Source organism: Cherax quadricarinatus, chromosome 75, assembly GCF_038502225.1.
Source record: "Cherax quadricarinatus isolate ZL_2023a chromosome 75, ASM3850222v1, whole genome shotgun sequence".
NCBI lineage: Eukaryota > Metazoa > Arthropoda > Malacostraca > Decapoda > Parastacidae > Cherax > Cherax quadricarinatus.
In genome coordinates, this window is record NC_091366.1 from 16,790,256 (window position 1) to 16,805,105 (window position 14,850).

The 14,850-nt window shown below is 44.1% G+C and overlaps 1 protein-coding gene across 1 annotated transcript in view; it reads left to right on the top strand.

The window, feature by feature from the left end:
• Window positions 1-1,515: 1,515 nt before the first annotated feature.
• The window catches only part of LOC138854924 (cubilin-like), a gene marked incomplete at its 3' end in the record, with an annotated part of 36,674 nt that continues 23,339 nt past the window's right edge, over window positions 1,516-14,850 (top strand). The window contains 1 exon segment of the mRNA XM_070100833.1: window positions 1,516-1,632. Coding sequence (XP_069956934.1) covers window positions 1,527-1,632 — 106 coding nt within the window.

The window sequence follows — 14,850 nt, forward strand, 5'->3', positions numbered from 1 at the left end:
ACACTTACACTTGTTACACTTACACTTGTTACACTTACACTTGTTACACTTATACTTGTTACACTTACACTTGTTACACTTACACTTGTTACACTTGCACTTGTTACACTTACACTTGTTACACTCACACTTGTTACACTTACACTTGTTACACTTACACTTGTTACACTTACACTTGTTACACTTACACTTGTTACACTTACACTTGTTACACTTACACTTGTTACACTTACACTTGTTGCACTTATACTTGTTGCACTTACACTTGTTACACTTACACCTGTTACACTTACACTTGTTACCCTTACACCTGTTACACTTACACTTGTTACACTTACACTTGTTACACTTACACCTGTTACACTTACACTTGTTACACTTACACCTGTTACACTTACACTTGTTGCACTTATACTTGTTACACTTACACTTGTTACACTTACACTTGTTACACTTACACTTGTTACACTTACACTTGTTACACTTACACTTGTTGCACTTATACTTGTTACACTTACACTTGTTACACTTACACCTGTTACACTTACACTTGTTACACTTACACCTGTTACACTTACACTTGTTGCACTTACACTTGTTACACTTACACCTGTTACACTTACACTTGTTGCACTTATACTTGTTACACTTACACTTGTTACACTTACACTTGTTACACTTACACTTGTTACACTTACACCTGTTACACTTACACTTGTTACACTTACACTTGTTACACTTGTTACAATTACACTTGTTACACTTACACTTGTTACACTTACACCTGTTACACTTACACTTGTTACACTTACACCTGTTACACTTACACTTGTTACACTTACACCTGTTACACTTACACTTGTTACACTTACACTTGTTACACTTACACTTGTTACACTTACACCTGTTACACTTACACTTGTTACACTTACACTTGTTACACTTACACTTGTTACACTTACACTTGTTACACTCACACTTGTTACACTCACACTTGTTACACTCACACTTGTTACACTCACACTTGTTACACTCATCCAGTCATCTGGTCTACACTTAAGGACACTATGTGGCTTTTATTCATGACTGAGTGTTGACTGACTCACTCAACACTTAGCACTTTTAATTTCGAGTGTAAATCTATGATTTATTAGGTTTATTGTATATTCTTTAGACGTTCATCACGTGCCATGGGTTCGAACCTCACTCCTCCACTGATTTATTTCCTCTGGAGATTGTACAGTGGACCCCCGGTTAACGATATTTTTTTCACTCCAGAAGTATGTTCAGGTGCCAGTACTGACCGAATTTGTTCCCATAAGAAATATTGTGAAGTAGATTAGTCCATTTCAGACCCCCAAACATACACGTACAAACGCACTTACATAAATACACTTACATAATTGGTCGCATTCGGAGGTAATCGTTATGCGGGGGTCCACTGTAAACGTAATTTAGTAATGGGTAATTTTAATATATTTGTAAGTTTCACCTATGGTTATTTTTTTGCAGTTCCTCCTAACATAATGGAGAAACTTGAAAGTCAGTTCCTGCAAGACAAACAAGAACGCAATACTGCCATGATTGATGTGTTGCAACACTTAACTGCAATCAAAAATGAAACTACTTTTGGTAAGTATTAGATAATTTAGGCTCTGTAATAATCGTGAACAAGAAATACGAAATACAAAACAACTACAGTGTTAGGGCTCTAGCTAGAGCCTTTTTCCTGAACAACTCTACCTAGACTTCTTACTCATTTCTGCAACATTGCAAGCTGCTGAAGATGTGTTGATTGCAACACGAAAGGCCTAGATCTATCATTCAACTCCCCCTGTGGCTATTTTGCATTCAAGTATTGTCATCAAATTTAGTGTACCTGGAGAGGGTTTCGGGGGTCAACGCCCCCTCGGTTCGGTCTGAGACCAGACCTCATAGTGGAGTGTAGTTTGAATCACTTAAATTAAACACTTCTAAACTTTATTAGTCTCAGTGTTTATACATTTTACGAAAGTAAATGAGTTCATTTAATTATCTGGAATTAACCACAATGTTAAAATCGTGCGGTAAATCATGTTAACGAAACCGAAAAGAGAAAACTGTTATAGAGGAGATGGTTCAAGCCCCGGCATGATGCTAACTTTCTTTGTACTTAACTATCGTAGGGGTTCTTAAATGGAGATATCGAGGGTTGAAGGTAGACACACTGGTTGGATGGTAACGATATATTGTCAGACTGTGATGATGGGAATTGGAGTCCAGCCTCTGCCTGTCCTAGCCTGTGTCAAACGCCGACTGAGGCCGAGGCAGAGGTACGAACGTACACATGCGCATCCAGTGACGTCACACAAAGTCACAGGCCTAAAAGGGATCTCCTATCTAAAGCACATGGATGATACTGTATGCTATGCTATATAACACAGGGATCAGCAACTATGCTGACATAACAAACCAAAATGGTCCTTACACATTGTAACCTTTACAAATATAATCTTTAATCTTTACCTTTTACTGTATAAGTCATAAACAAGATCGGGAGACAACAGTAATGTATTGTGGAAGTTGTTTATCACGACACAGCTTGTAAGATCTTGACAACAATGACCATAGTATACCTGGAGGCTGCTCCAGGGGTCAGCGCCCCCGCGGCCCGGTCCTTAACGAGGCCTCCAGGGGGATCAGTGCATGATCAAGCTGGTTGTTACTGCTGGCAGTACGTACTCCAATACACGAACCACAACCCAGCTGGTCAGTTGCTGACTTAAGATATCTGTCCAGCTTCCTCCTGAAGACAGTCAGGGGTCTTGAAGACAGTCAGGGGTCTTGAAGACAGTCAGGGGTCTTGAAGACAGTCAGGGGTCTTGAAGACAGTCAGGGGTCTTGAAGACAGTCAGGGGTCTTGAAGACAGTCAGGCGTCTTGAAGACAGTCAGGGGTCTTGAAGACAGACAGGGGTTTTGAAGACAGTCTGGGGTCTTGAAGACAGTCAGGGGTATTGAAGACAGTCAGGCATCTTGAAGACAGTCAGGGGTCTTGAAGACAGTCAGGGGTCTTGAAGACAGTCAGGAGTCTTGAAGACAGTCAGGGGTCTTGAAGAGGGTCAGGGGTCTTGAAGAGAGTCAGGGGTCTTGAAGACAGTCAGGAGTCTTGAAGACAGTCAGGAGTCTTGAAGACAGTCAGGGGTCTTGAAGACAGTCAGAAGTCTTGAAGACAGTCAGGAGTCTTGAAGATAGTCAGGGGTCTTGAAGACAGTCAGTGGTCTTGAAGACAGTCAGGAGTCTTGAAGACAGTCAGGGGTCTTGAAGACAGTCAGGGGTCTTGAAGACAGTAAGGGGTCTTGAAGACAGTCAAGGGTCTTGAAGACAGTCAGGAGTCTTGAAGACAGTCAGGAGTCTTGAAGACAGTCAGGGGTCTTGAAGACAGTCAGGGGTCTTGAAGACAGTCAGGGGTCTTGAAGACAGTCAGGGGTCTTGAAGACCGCCAGAGGTCTTGAAGATAGTTAGGGGTCTTGAAGACAGTCAGGAGTCTTGAAGACAGTCATGGGTCTTGAAGACAGTCAGGGGTCTTGAAGACAGTCAGGGGTCTTGAAGGCAGTCAGGGGTCTTGAAGACAGTCAGGGGTCTTGAAGACAGCCAGGGGTCTTGAAGATAGTTAGGGGTCTTGAAGACAGTCAGGAGTCTTGAAGACAGTCAGGGGTCTTGAAGACAGTCAGGGGTCTTGAAGACATTCAGGAGTCTTGAAGACAGTCAGGAGTCTTGAAGACAGTCAGGGGTTTTGAAGACAGTCAGGGGTCTTGAAGACAGTCAGGAGTCTTGAAGACGGTCAGGGGTCTTGAAGACAGGAGTCTTGAAGACAGTCAGGGGTCTTGAAGACAGTCAGGGGTCTTGAAGACAGTCAGGAGTCTTGAAGACAGTCAGGAGTCTTGAAGACAGTCAGAGGTCTTGAAGACAGTCAGGGGTCTTGAAGACAGTCAGGGGTCTTGAAGACAGGAGTCTTGAAGACAGTCAGGGGTCTTGAAGACACTCAGGGGTCTTGAAGACAGTCAGGAGTCTTGAAGACAGTCAGGGGTCTTGAAGACAGTCAGGGGTCTTGAAGACATTCAGGAGTCTTGAAGACAGTCAGGAGTCTTGAAGACAGTCAGGGGTTTTGAAGACAGTCAGGGGTCTTGAAGACAGTCAGGAGTCTTGAAGACGGTCAGGGGTCTTGAAGACAGGAGTCTTGAAGACAGTCAGGGGTCTTGAAGACAGTCAGGGGTCTTGAAGACAGTCAGGAGTCTTGAAGACAGTCAGGAGTCTTGAAGACAGTCAGAGGTCTTGAAGACAGTCAGGGGTCTTGAAGACAGTCAGGGGTCTTGAAGACAGGAGTCTTGAAGACAGTCAGGGGTCTTGAAGACACTCAGGGGTCTTGAAGACAGTCAGGAGTCTTGAAGACAGTCAGGAATCTTGAAGACAGTCAGGGGTCTTGAAGACAGTCAGGAGTCTTGAAGACAGTCAGGGATCTTGAAGACAGTCAGGGGTCTTGAAGACAGTTAGGGGTCTTGAAGACAGTCAGGAGTCTTGAAGACAGTCAGGGGTCTTGAAGACAGTCAGGGGTCTTGAAGACACTCAGGGGTCTTGAAGACAGTCAGGAGTCTTGAAGACAGTCAGGGGTCTTGAAGACAGTCAGGACTCTTGAAGACAGTCAGGGGTCTTGAAGACAGTGAGGAGTCTTGAAGACAGTCAGGGGTCTTGAAGACAGTCAGGGGTCTTGAAGACAGTTAGGTGTCTTGAAGACAGTCAGGAGTCTTGAAGACAGTCAGGGGTCTTGAAGACAGTCAGGGGTCTTGAAGACAGTCAGGGGTCTTGAAGACAGTCAGGAGTCTTGAAGACAGTCAGGGGTCTTGAAGACAGTTAGGGGTCTTGAAGACAGTCAGGAGTCTTGAAGACAGTCAGGGGTCTTGAAGACAGTCAGGAGTCTTGAAGACAGTCAGGGGTCTTGAAGACAGTCAGGGGTCTTGAAGACAGTCAGGAGTCTTGAAGACGGTCAGGGGTCTTGAAGACAGGAGTCTTGAAGACAGTCAGGGGTCTTGAAGACAGTCAGGAGTCTTGAGGACAGTCAGGAGTCTTGAAGACAGTCAGGAATCTTGAAGACAGTCAGGAGTCTTGAAGACAGTCAGGGGTCTTGAAGACAGTCAGGAGTCTTGAAGACAGTCAGGGGTCTTGAAGACAGTCAGGGGTCTTGAAGACAGTTAGGAGTCTTGAAGACAATCAGGGGTCTTGAAGACAGTCAGGAGTCTTGAAGACAGTCAGTAGTCTTGAAGACAGTCAGGGGTCTTGAAGACAGTCAGAAGTCTTGAAGACAGTCAGGAGTCTTGAAGATAGTCAGGGGTCTTGAAGGCAGTCAGGGGTCTTGAAGGCAGTCAGGGGTCTTGAAGACAGTCAGGAGTCTTGAAGACAGTCAGGGGTCTTGAAGACAGTCAGGAGTCTTGAAGACAGTCAGGGGTCTTGAAGACAGTCAGGGGTCTTGAAGACAGTTAGGGGCCTTGAAGACAGTCAGGGGTCTTGAAGACAGTCAGTGGTCTTGAAGACAGTCAGGGGTCTCGAAGACAGGCAGGGGTCTTGAAGACAGTCAGGAGTCTTGAAGACAGTCAGGGGTCTTGAAGACAGTCAGGAGTCTGGAAGACAGCCAGGGGTCTTGAAGACAGTCAGGGGTCTTGAAGACAGGAGTCTTGAAGACAGTCAGGGGTCTTGAAGACAGTCGGGAGTCTTGAAGACAGTCAGGAGTCTTGAAGACAGTCAGGGGTCTTGAAGACAGTCAGAAGTCTTGAAGACAGTCAGGAGTCTTGAAGACAGTCAGGGGTCTTGAAGACAGTCAGGGGTCTTGAAGACAGTCAGGGGTCTTGAAGACATTCAAAAGTCTTGAAGACAGTCAGGAGTCTTGAAGACAGTCAGGGGTCTTGAAGACAGTCAGGAGTCTTGAAGACAGTCAGGGGTCTTGAAGACAGTCAGGGGTCTTGAAGACAGTTAGGGGTCTTGAAGACAGTCAGGAGTCTTGAAGACAGTCAGGGGTCTTGAAGACAGTCAGGGGTCTTGAAGACAGACAGGGATCTTGAAGACAGTCAGGGGTCTTGAAGACAGTCAGAAGTCTTGAAGACAGTCAGGGGTCTTGAAGACAGTCAGGAGTCTTGAAGACAGTCAGGGGTCTTGAAGACAGTCAGAAGTCTTGAAGACAGTCAGGGGTCTTGAAGACAGTTTGGAGTCTTGATGTCATGTAGGGGGGGTAATGATTGAATAGGATATAAGTGGGGAATATGGGAGTAAGGGATTATGTAGGCAGGGGAGAGGCAGGCGAGGTGGTAGGAGTGAGATGATTAGCGGAGGTAGGTAGGTAATGACAGGTCAGTGGTGACCACCACGACACTCTCATTAACTCTACACTACTCACTAACATATGCCTCGCCCATTCTTCACTCATATAAACATAATAAAATATAAGAAAAAAGAATAAATAACGGTGGGCAGTAAATATTACTATTCTACTCAAACACAGTTTATTATTAAGTCTTTGTACAATAATATATTTGGGAACAGAGCATTATTGTGGTTTAGATAAATGGGGTGGTACACATAAGCAGTGAGACAGGGAAATACAATCAACTTGACGAAAATGAATGTAACTTACAATATAACACAGAGGACAGTTCACTACAGGAACTAAGCCACAGGTCCCAAGACCTATACAGCACGAGTAATGCGCCAAGCCAGTACTCTGCCCAATGCCTCCAACAGTCTCCTCCAGAGACTTCAGCAGCCTTCTCCCGAGCCCTGCACCCCAGCAGCAGCTCCGCTCGAAGTCTCTGCTCAGGAGCTCTGCACCCCAGCAGCAGCTCTGCTCGAATCTCCCTACTCAGCTTTTCCTTGGGCTTTTATGGTGGTCCAAGCACCCTCCACAACCACGTGTACGACCTGACGCCTAGGTCTGAGGCGTCAAGAACAAAAGACCTCAGACGTGGGCGTGGCTACAGACGTTTGTCAAGGCAAGGTGTGACCATATAATTGGTTAAATTAGGTCTCCCCAGAGACCTCACAAGCCCAGCTGGACTACATCACATCCCCCTTTCTCCCCCAATTTAAAATATCTGAGAACTAGGACAATTTGTCCTAGTTATTAGACTATTTTAATCCTAATCCCTTAAATCTATTACAATACAAAGACAAAATTATACATAATACAATTATATTTCCCTCAACCTCCTCAACTACCACAAGGCAGCATAATCAGTACACCTGGCAGTTGGCCAGCATAATAGTCGCTCTCTGGTGCAAAGCCTCCTTACCCGTCATTTCTCCTTAAACCTAAATATCGGACTCCAGTGCCTTCCCTACTTCTACTAGAAATGCACTAGCCAATGCTAGTCACCCTCGTACGTTAACCATTGGGCCAAACCTCTCTAGGCTTCTATGGCGTGGAAAACTGCTCCAACGGGTTGCATTCTTTCAAGTAACTGCAACTGGATCACTTCACGACCACCAAGGTCGCATTTTCGGCACACTTCACATGCACACTACAACATCTGAAAATCGAGACAGGGCAGGCATCGCAGCTAAGACCCTCCATTATCCTATGCCACTACTAGGATTCACTGGCCTTATAAAACAAGGTGGCCATAATCACTGGACCGTATTCAAGGTCACCTTATTTCACACAGGTAACACTAACACTTCTGGCAAGTCAAAGTAGGCTGGGGACATCTCACACTCTCAATTGTCTCTCATGGCTGGCAGAGCATCCCCGCATACCGGTCGTACAGGTCGACCAGCAAGGCAGGATACGCCTCCATACCGCCCTTGAAAGCAGGCTGGTCCCAGCAGCTGGAGTCCATCTTCGCGGATCACTTCCTTCCACATCTCCGAGGATGGCAACTCCTTCATAGTAGATTCTCCTGTCCTGGCACACCAGCCAGAATCCCTCACACACCACTGCAGCATCACCGCCATCTCCTCCTCTTGAGCTAGGCAGCATCGCAGCATCACAGCACGGCCGTATCACAGAGCACACGGCACGGCCACAGCATCGCAGCACGGTCCCAGCATCACAGCACGGCCGCAGCATCTCAACATCATCGCACGACCGCAGCATCTCAACATCACAGCACGGCCGCATCACAGCAGCACACAGCACGGCCACAGCATCACAGCACGGTCCCAGCATCACAGCACGGCCGCAGCATCTCAACATCATAGCAAGGCCGCAGCATAGTAGACAGCATCACAGCAGCCGACATCAGCAGTAGCAGGCAATGGTCAGTTGCTCCGGGTGAGGTGAGGTCACTTCAGGTCATCAACAGCAGGTGCGGTCACCCATCCCTGGCAACTGCGGGTAACTGGCGGTCCGTGGGTGATGGTCACAGAGGCTGGGTGACGCAGACAGACACCCACTACACTGGATGACAGACCAGGGCAGCAATACATCTACTGGGGCACATCAGCTGGGTGACTGGGCATATCAGCTGGGTGACTGGGCACATCAGGTGGACAGCAATCATAGGCAACTCTTCAATGGGTGACAGTTGTGGGTAAGTCTTCCAAGGCGGGCTGGGTGACTTCTCATTCCTCTGTAAATATTCAAATTCGGCCAGTAATTGCTTCCCCCAAAAGTCTCACCCAAATACTGATATTCTCCACCATTTATCTCAAACCAACAACCAACTCCACCAAATATAATATTACACCCAAACAATTATTCAGACCCACCGTCAAAAAAGGACAGTTAAGGTTACTAGGATTATAATATCATACAGATATTCACTTTAGATTTTACACACAAGAAAAAAAAAAGTGGTAGCAAATGGTAGCATAACAAGTATAACCGAGCAGTCAAAAATAAGGCACATGGGACTGGTTCCTAATATAAAAATAATAAGAACCACCACCGCTTAGACACCATGTCATGTAGGGGGGTAATGATTGAATAGGATATAAGTGGGGAATATGGGAGTAAGGGATTATGTAGGCAGGGGAGAGGCAGGCGAGGTGGTAGGAGTGAGATGATTAGCGGAGGTAGGTAGGTAATGACAGGTCAGTGGTGACCACCACGACACTCTCATTAACTCTACACTACTCACTAACATATGCCTCGCCCATTCTTCACTCATATAAACATAATAAAATATAAGAAAAAAGAATAAATAACGGTGGGCAGTAAATATTACTATTCTACTCAAACACAGTTTATTATTAAGTCTTTGTACAATAATATATTTGGGAACAGAGCATTATTGTGGTTTAGATAAATGGGGTGGTACACATAAGCAGTGAGACAGGGAAATACAATCAACTTGACGAAAATGAATGTAACTTACAATATAGTACAGAGGACAGTTCACTACAGGAACTAAGCCACAGGTCCCAAGACCTATACAGCACGAGTAATGCGCCAAGCCAGTACTCTGCCCAATGCCTCCAACAGTCTCCTCCAGAGACTTCAGCAGCCTTCTCCCGAGCCCTGCACCCCAGCAGCAGCTCCGCTCGAAGTCTCTGCTCAGGAGCTCTGCACCCCAGCAGCAGCTCCGCTCGAATCTCCCTACTAAGCTCTTCCTTGGGCTTTTATGGTGGTCCAAGCACCCTCCACAACCACGTGTACGACCTGACGCCTAGGTCTGAGGCGTCAAGAACAAAAGATCTCAGACGTGGGCGTGGCTACAGACGTTTGCCAAGGCAAGGTGTGACCATATAATTGGTTAAATTAGGTCTCCCTAGAGACCTCACAAGCCCAGCTGGACTACATCACATTGAAGACAGTCAGGGGTCTTGAAGACAGTCAGAAGTCTTGAAGACAGTCAGGGGTCTTGAAGACAGACAGGGATCTTGAAGACAGTCAGAAGTCTTGAAGACAGTCAGGGGTCTTGAAGACAGTCAGGGGTCTTGAAGACAGTTATGGGTCTTGAAGACAGTCAGGGGTCTTGAAGACAGTCAGGGGTCTTGAAGACATTCAGGAGTCTTGAAGACAGTCAGGGGTCTTGAAGACAGTCAGGAGTCTTGAAGACAGTCAGGAGTCTTGAAGACAGTCAGGGGTCTTGAAGACAGTCAGGAGTCTTGAAGACAGTCAAGGGTCTTGAAGACAGTCAGGGGTCTTGAAGACAGTCAGGGGTCTTGAAGACAGTCAGGAGTCTTGAAGACAGTCAGGGGTCTTGAAGACAGTCAGGGGTCTTGAAGACAGTCAGGAGTCTTGAAGACAGTCAGGGGTCTTGAAGACAGTCAGGAGTCTTGAAGACAGTCAAGGGTCTTGAAGACAGTCAGGGGTCTTGAAGACAGTCAGGGGTCTTGAAGACAGTCAGGGGTCTATTGGTAATTACTTTTATAAATGGGAACTAAATTATTGATATAACCTTAAGTGAATCACAAATTTCGGCATTTATTTTTGTAGAGGACGAAACAGATTTTTGTAGAGAGGACGAAACAGATTTTTGTAGAGAGAACGAAACAGATTTTTGTAGAGGACGAAACAGATTTTTGTAGAGAAGACGAAACAGATTTTTGTAGAGAGGACGAAACAGATTTTTGTAGAGGACGAAACAGATTTTTGTAGAGAAGACGAAACAGATTTTTGTAGAGAGGACGAAACAGATTTTTGTAGAGAGGACGAAACAGATTTTTGTAGAGAGAACGAAACAGATTTTTGTAGAGAAGACGAAACAGATTTTTGTAGAGAGGACGAAACAGATTTTTGTAGAGGACGAAACAGATTTTTGTAGAGAAGACGAAACAGATTTTTGTAGAGGACGAAACAGATTTTTGTAAAGACGAAACAGATTTTTGTACAGAGGACGAAACAGATTTTTGTACAGAGGACGAAGCAGATTTTTGTACAGAGGACGAAGCAGATTTTTGTACAGAGTTTACCTGGAGTTTACCTGGAGAGAGTTTCGGGGGTCAACGCCCCCGCGGCCCGGTCTGTGACCAGGCCTCCTGGTGGATCAGCGCCTGATCAACCAGGCTGTTGCTGCTGGCTGCACGCAAACCAACGTACGAGCCACAGCCCGGCTGATCAGGAACTGCCTTTAGGTGCTTGTCCAGTGCCAGCTTGAAGACTGCCAGGGGTCTGTTGGTAATCCCCCTTATGTGTGCTGGGAGGCAGTTGAACAGTCTCGGGCCCCTGACACTTATTGTATGGTCTCTTAACGTGCTAGTGACACCCCTGCTTTTCATTGGGGGGATGGTGCATCGTCTGCCAAGTCTTTTGCTTTCGTAGTGAGTGATTTTCGTGTGCAAGTTCGGTACTAGTCCCTCTAGGATTTTCCAGGTGTATATAATCATGTATCTCTCCCTCCTGCGTTCCAGGGAATACAGGTTTAGAAACCTCAAGCGCTCCCAGTAATTGAGGTGTTTTATCTCCGTTATGCGCGCCGTGAAAGTTCTCTGTACATTTTCTAGGTCGGCAATTTCACCTGCCTTGAAAGGTGCTGTTAGAGTGCAGCAATATTCCAGCCTAGATAGAACAAGTGACCTGAAGAGTGTCATCATGGGCTTGGCCTCCCTAGTTTTGAAGGTTCTCATTATCCATCCTGTCATTTTTCTAGCAGATGCGATTGATACAATGTTATGGTCCTTGAAGGTGAGATCCTCCGACATAATCACTCCCAGGTCTTTGACGTTGGTGTTTCGCTCTATTTTGTGGCCAGAATTTGTTTTGTACTCTGATGAAGATTTAATTTCCTCATGTTTACCATATCTGAGTAATTGAAATTTCTCATCGTTGAACTTCATATTGTTTTCTGCAGCCCACTGAAAGATTTGGTTGATGTCCGCCTGGAGCCTTGCAGTGTCTGCAATGGAAGACACTGTCATGCAGATTCGGGTGTCATCTGCAAAGGAAGACACGGTGCTGTGGCTGACATCCTTGTCTATGTCGGATATGAGGATGAGGAACAAGATGGGAGCTAGTACTGTGCCTTGTGGAACAGAGCTTTTCACCGTAGCTGCCTCGGACTTTACTCTGTTGACGACTACTCTCTGTGTTCTGTTAGTGAGGAAATTATAGATCCATCGACCAACTTTTCCTGTTATTCCTTTAGCGCGCATTTTGTGCGCTATTACGCCATGGTCACACTTGTCGAAGGCTTTTGCAAAGTCTGTATATATTACATCTGCATTCTTTTTGTCTTCTAGTGCATTTAGGACCTTGTCGTAGTGATCCAGTAGTTGAGACAGACAGGAGCGACCTGTTCTAAACCCATGTTGCCCTGGGTTGTGTAACTGATGGGTTTCTAGATGGGTGGTGATCTTGCTTCTTAGGACCCTTTCAAAGATTTTTATGATATGGGATGTTAGTGCTATTGGTCTGTAGTTCTTTGCTGTTGCTTTACTGCCCCCTTTGTGGAGTGGGGCTATGTCTGTTGTTTTTAGTAACTGAGGGACGACCCCCGTGTCCATGCTCCCTCTCCATAGGATGGAAAAGGCTCGTGATAGGGGCTTCTTGCAGTTCTTGATGAACACAGAGTTCCATGAGTCTGGCCCTGGGGCAGAGTGCATGGGCATGTCATTTATCGCCTGTTCGAAGTCATTTGGCGTCAGGATAACATCGGATAGGCTTGTGTTAATCAAATTTTGTGGCTCTCTCATAAAAAATTCATTTTGATCTTCGACTCTCAGTCTGGTTAGCGGCTTGCTAAAAACTGAGTCATATTGGGACTTGAGTAGCTCACTCATTTCCTTGCTGTCATCTGTGTAGGACCCATCTTGTTTAAGTAGGGGCCCAATACTGGACGTTGTTCTCGATTTTGATTTGGCATAGGAGAAGAAACAGATTTTTGTAGAGGACGAAACAGATTTTTGTATAGAGGACGAAACAGATTTTTGTACAGAGGACGAAACAGATTTTTGTAGAGAGGACGAAACAGATTTTTGTAAAGAGGACGAAACAGATTTTTGTAGAGAGGACGAAACAGATTTTTGTAGAGAGGACGAAACAGATTTTTGTAGAGAGGACGAAACAGATTTTTGTAGAGAGGACGAAACAGATTTTTGTAGAGGACGAAACAGATTTTTGTACAGAGGACGAAGCAGATTTTTGTACAGAGGACGAAGCAGATTTTTGTACAGAGGACGAAACAGATTTTTGTACAGAGGACGAACAGCTTTTTGTACAGAGGACGAAACAGATTTTTGTATAGAGGACGAAACAGATTTTTGTAGAGAGGACGAAACAGATTTTTGTAGAGGACGAAACAGATTTTTGTATAGAGGACGAAACAGATTTTTGTAGAGAGGACGAAACAGATTTTTGTACAGAGGACGAAACAGATTTTTGTAAAGAGGACGAAACAGATTTTTGTAGAGAGGACGAAACAGATTTTTGTACAGAGGACGAAACAGATTTTTGTACAGAGGACGAAACAGATTTTTGTAGAGGACGAAACAGATTTTTGTACAGAGGACGAAACAGATTTTTGTACAGAGGACGAAACAGATTTTTGTACAGAGGACGAAACAGATTTTTGTACAGAGGACGAAACAGATTTTTGTAGAGAGGACGAAACAGATTTTTGTAGAGAGGACGAAACAGATTTTTGTAGAGAAGACGAAACAGATTTTTGTAGAGAAGACGAAACAGATTTTTGTAGAGAGGACGAAACAAATTTTTGAAATAAATTTTGAATCTGAAAAAAAATCTCGGACTTCAATGAACCTGCAGGATAATCAATTATCTAAATGTTCCAGGAAAAACAATAATACACATTGATAACGTTAAGATAGTAGACTGAATTTTCAGGCAAAAATACCAAAGTGAAACACATAGAAAGATACTTATTATAACAGAGTTGAAGGTCGTCAATATATAACAGAGTTGAAGGTCGTCAATATATAACAGAGTTGAAGGTCGTCAATATTTAACAGAGTTGAAGGTCGTCAATATATAACAGAGTTGAAGGTCGTAATATATAACAGAGTTGAAGGTCGTCAATATATAACAGAGTTGAAGGTCGTCAATATATAACAGAGTTGAAGGTCGTCAATATATAACAAAGTTGAAGGTCGTCAATATATAACAGAGTTGAAGGTCGTCAATATATAACAGAGTTGAAGGTCGTCAATATATAACAGAGTTGAAGGTCGTAATATATAACAGAGTTGAAGGTCGTCAATATATAACAGAGTTGAAGGTCGTCAATATATAACAGAGTTGAAGGTCGTCAATATATAACAGAGTTGAAGGTCGTCAATATATAACAAAGTTGAAGGTCGTCAATATATAACAGAGTTGAAGGTCGTCAATATATAACAGAGTTGAAGGTCGTCAATTTATAACAAAGTTGAAGGTCGTCAATATATAACAGAGTTGAAGGTCGTCAATATATAACAGAGTTGAAGGTCGTCAATATATAACAAAGTTGAAGGTCGTCAATATATAACAGAGTTGAAGGTCGTCAATATATAACAGAGTTGAAGGTCGTCAATATATAACAAAGTTGAAGGTCGTCAATATATAACAGAGTTGAAGGTCGTCAATATATAACAGAGTTGAAGGTCGTCAATTTATAACAAAGTTGAAGGTCGTCAATATATAACAAAGTTGAAGGTCGTCAATTTATAACAAAGTTGAAGGTCGTCAATATATAACAAAGTTGAAGGTCGTCAATATATAACAAAGTTGAAGGTCGTCAATATATAACAAAGTTGAAGGTCGTCAATTTATAACAAAGTTGAAGGTCGTCAATATATAACAAAGTTGAAGGTCGTCAATTTATAACAAAGTTGAAGGTCGTCAATATATAACAAAGTTGAAGGTCGTCAATTTATAACAAAGTTGAAGGTCGTCAATATATAACAGAGTTGAAGGTCGTCAATATATAACAGAGTTGAAGGTCGTCAAT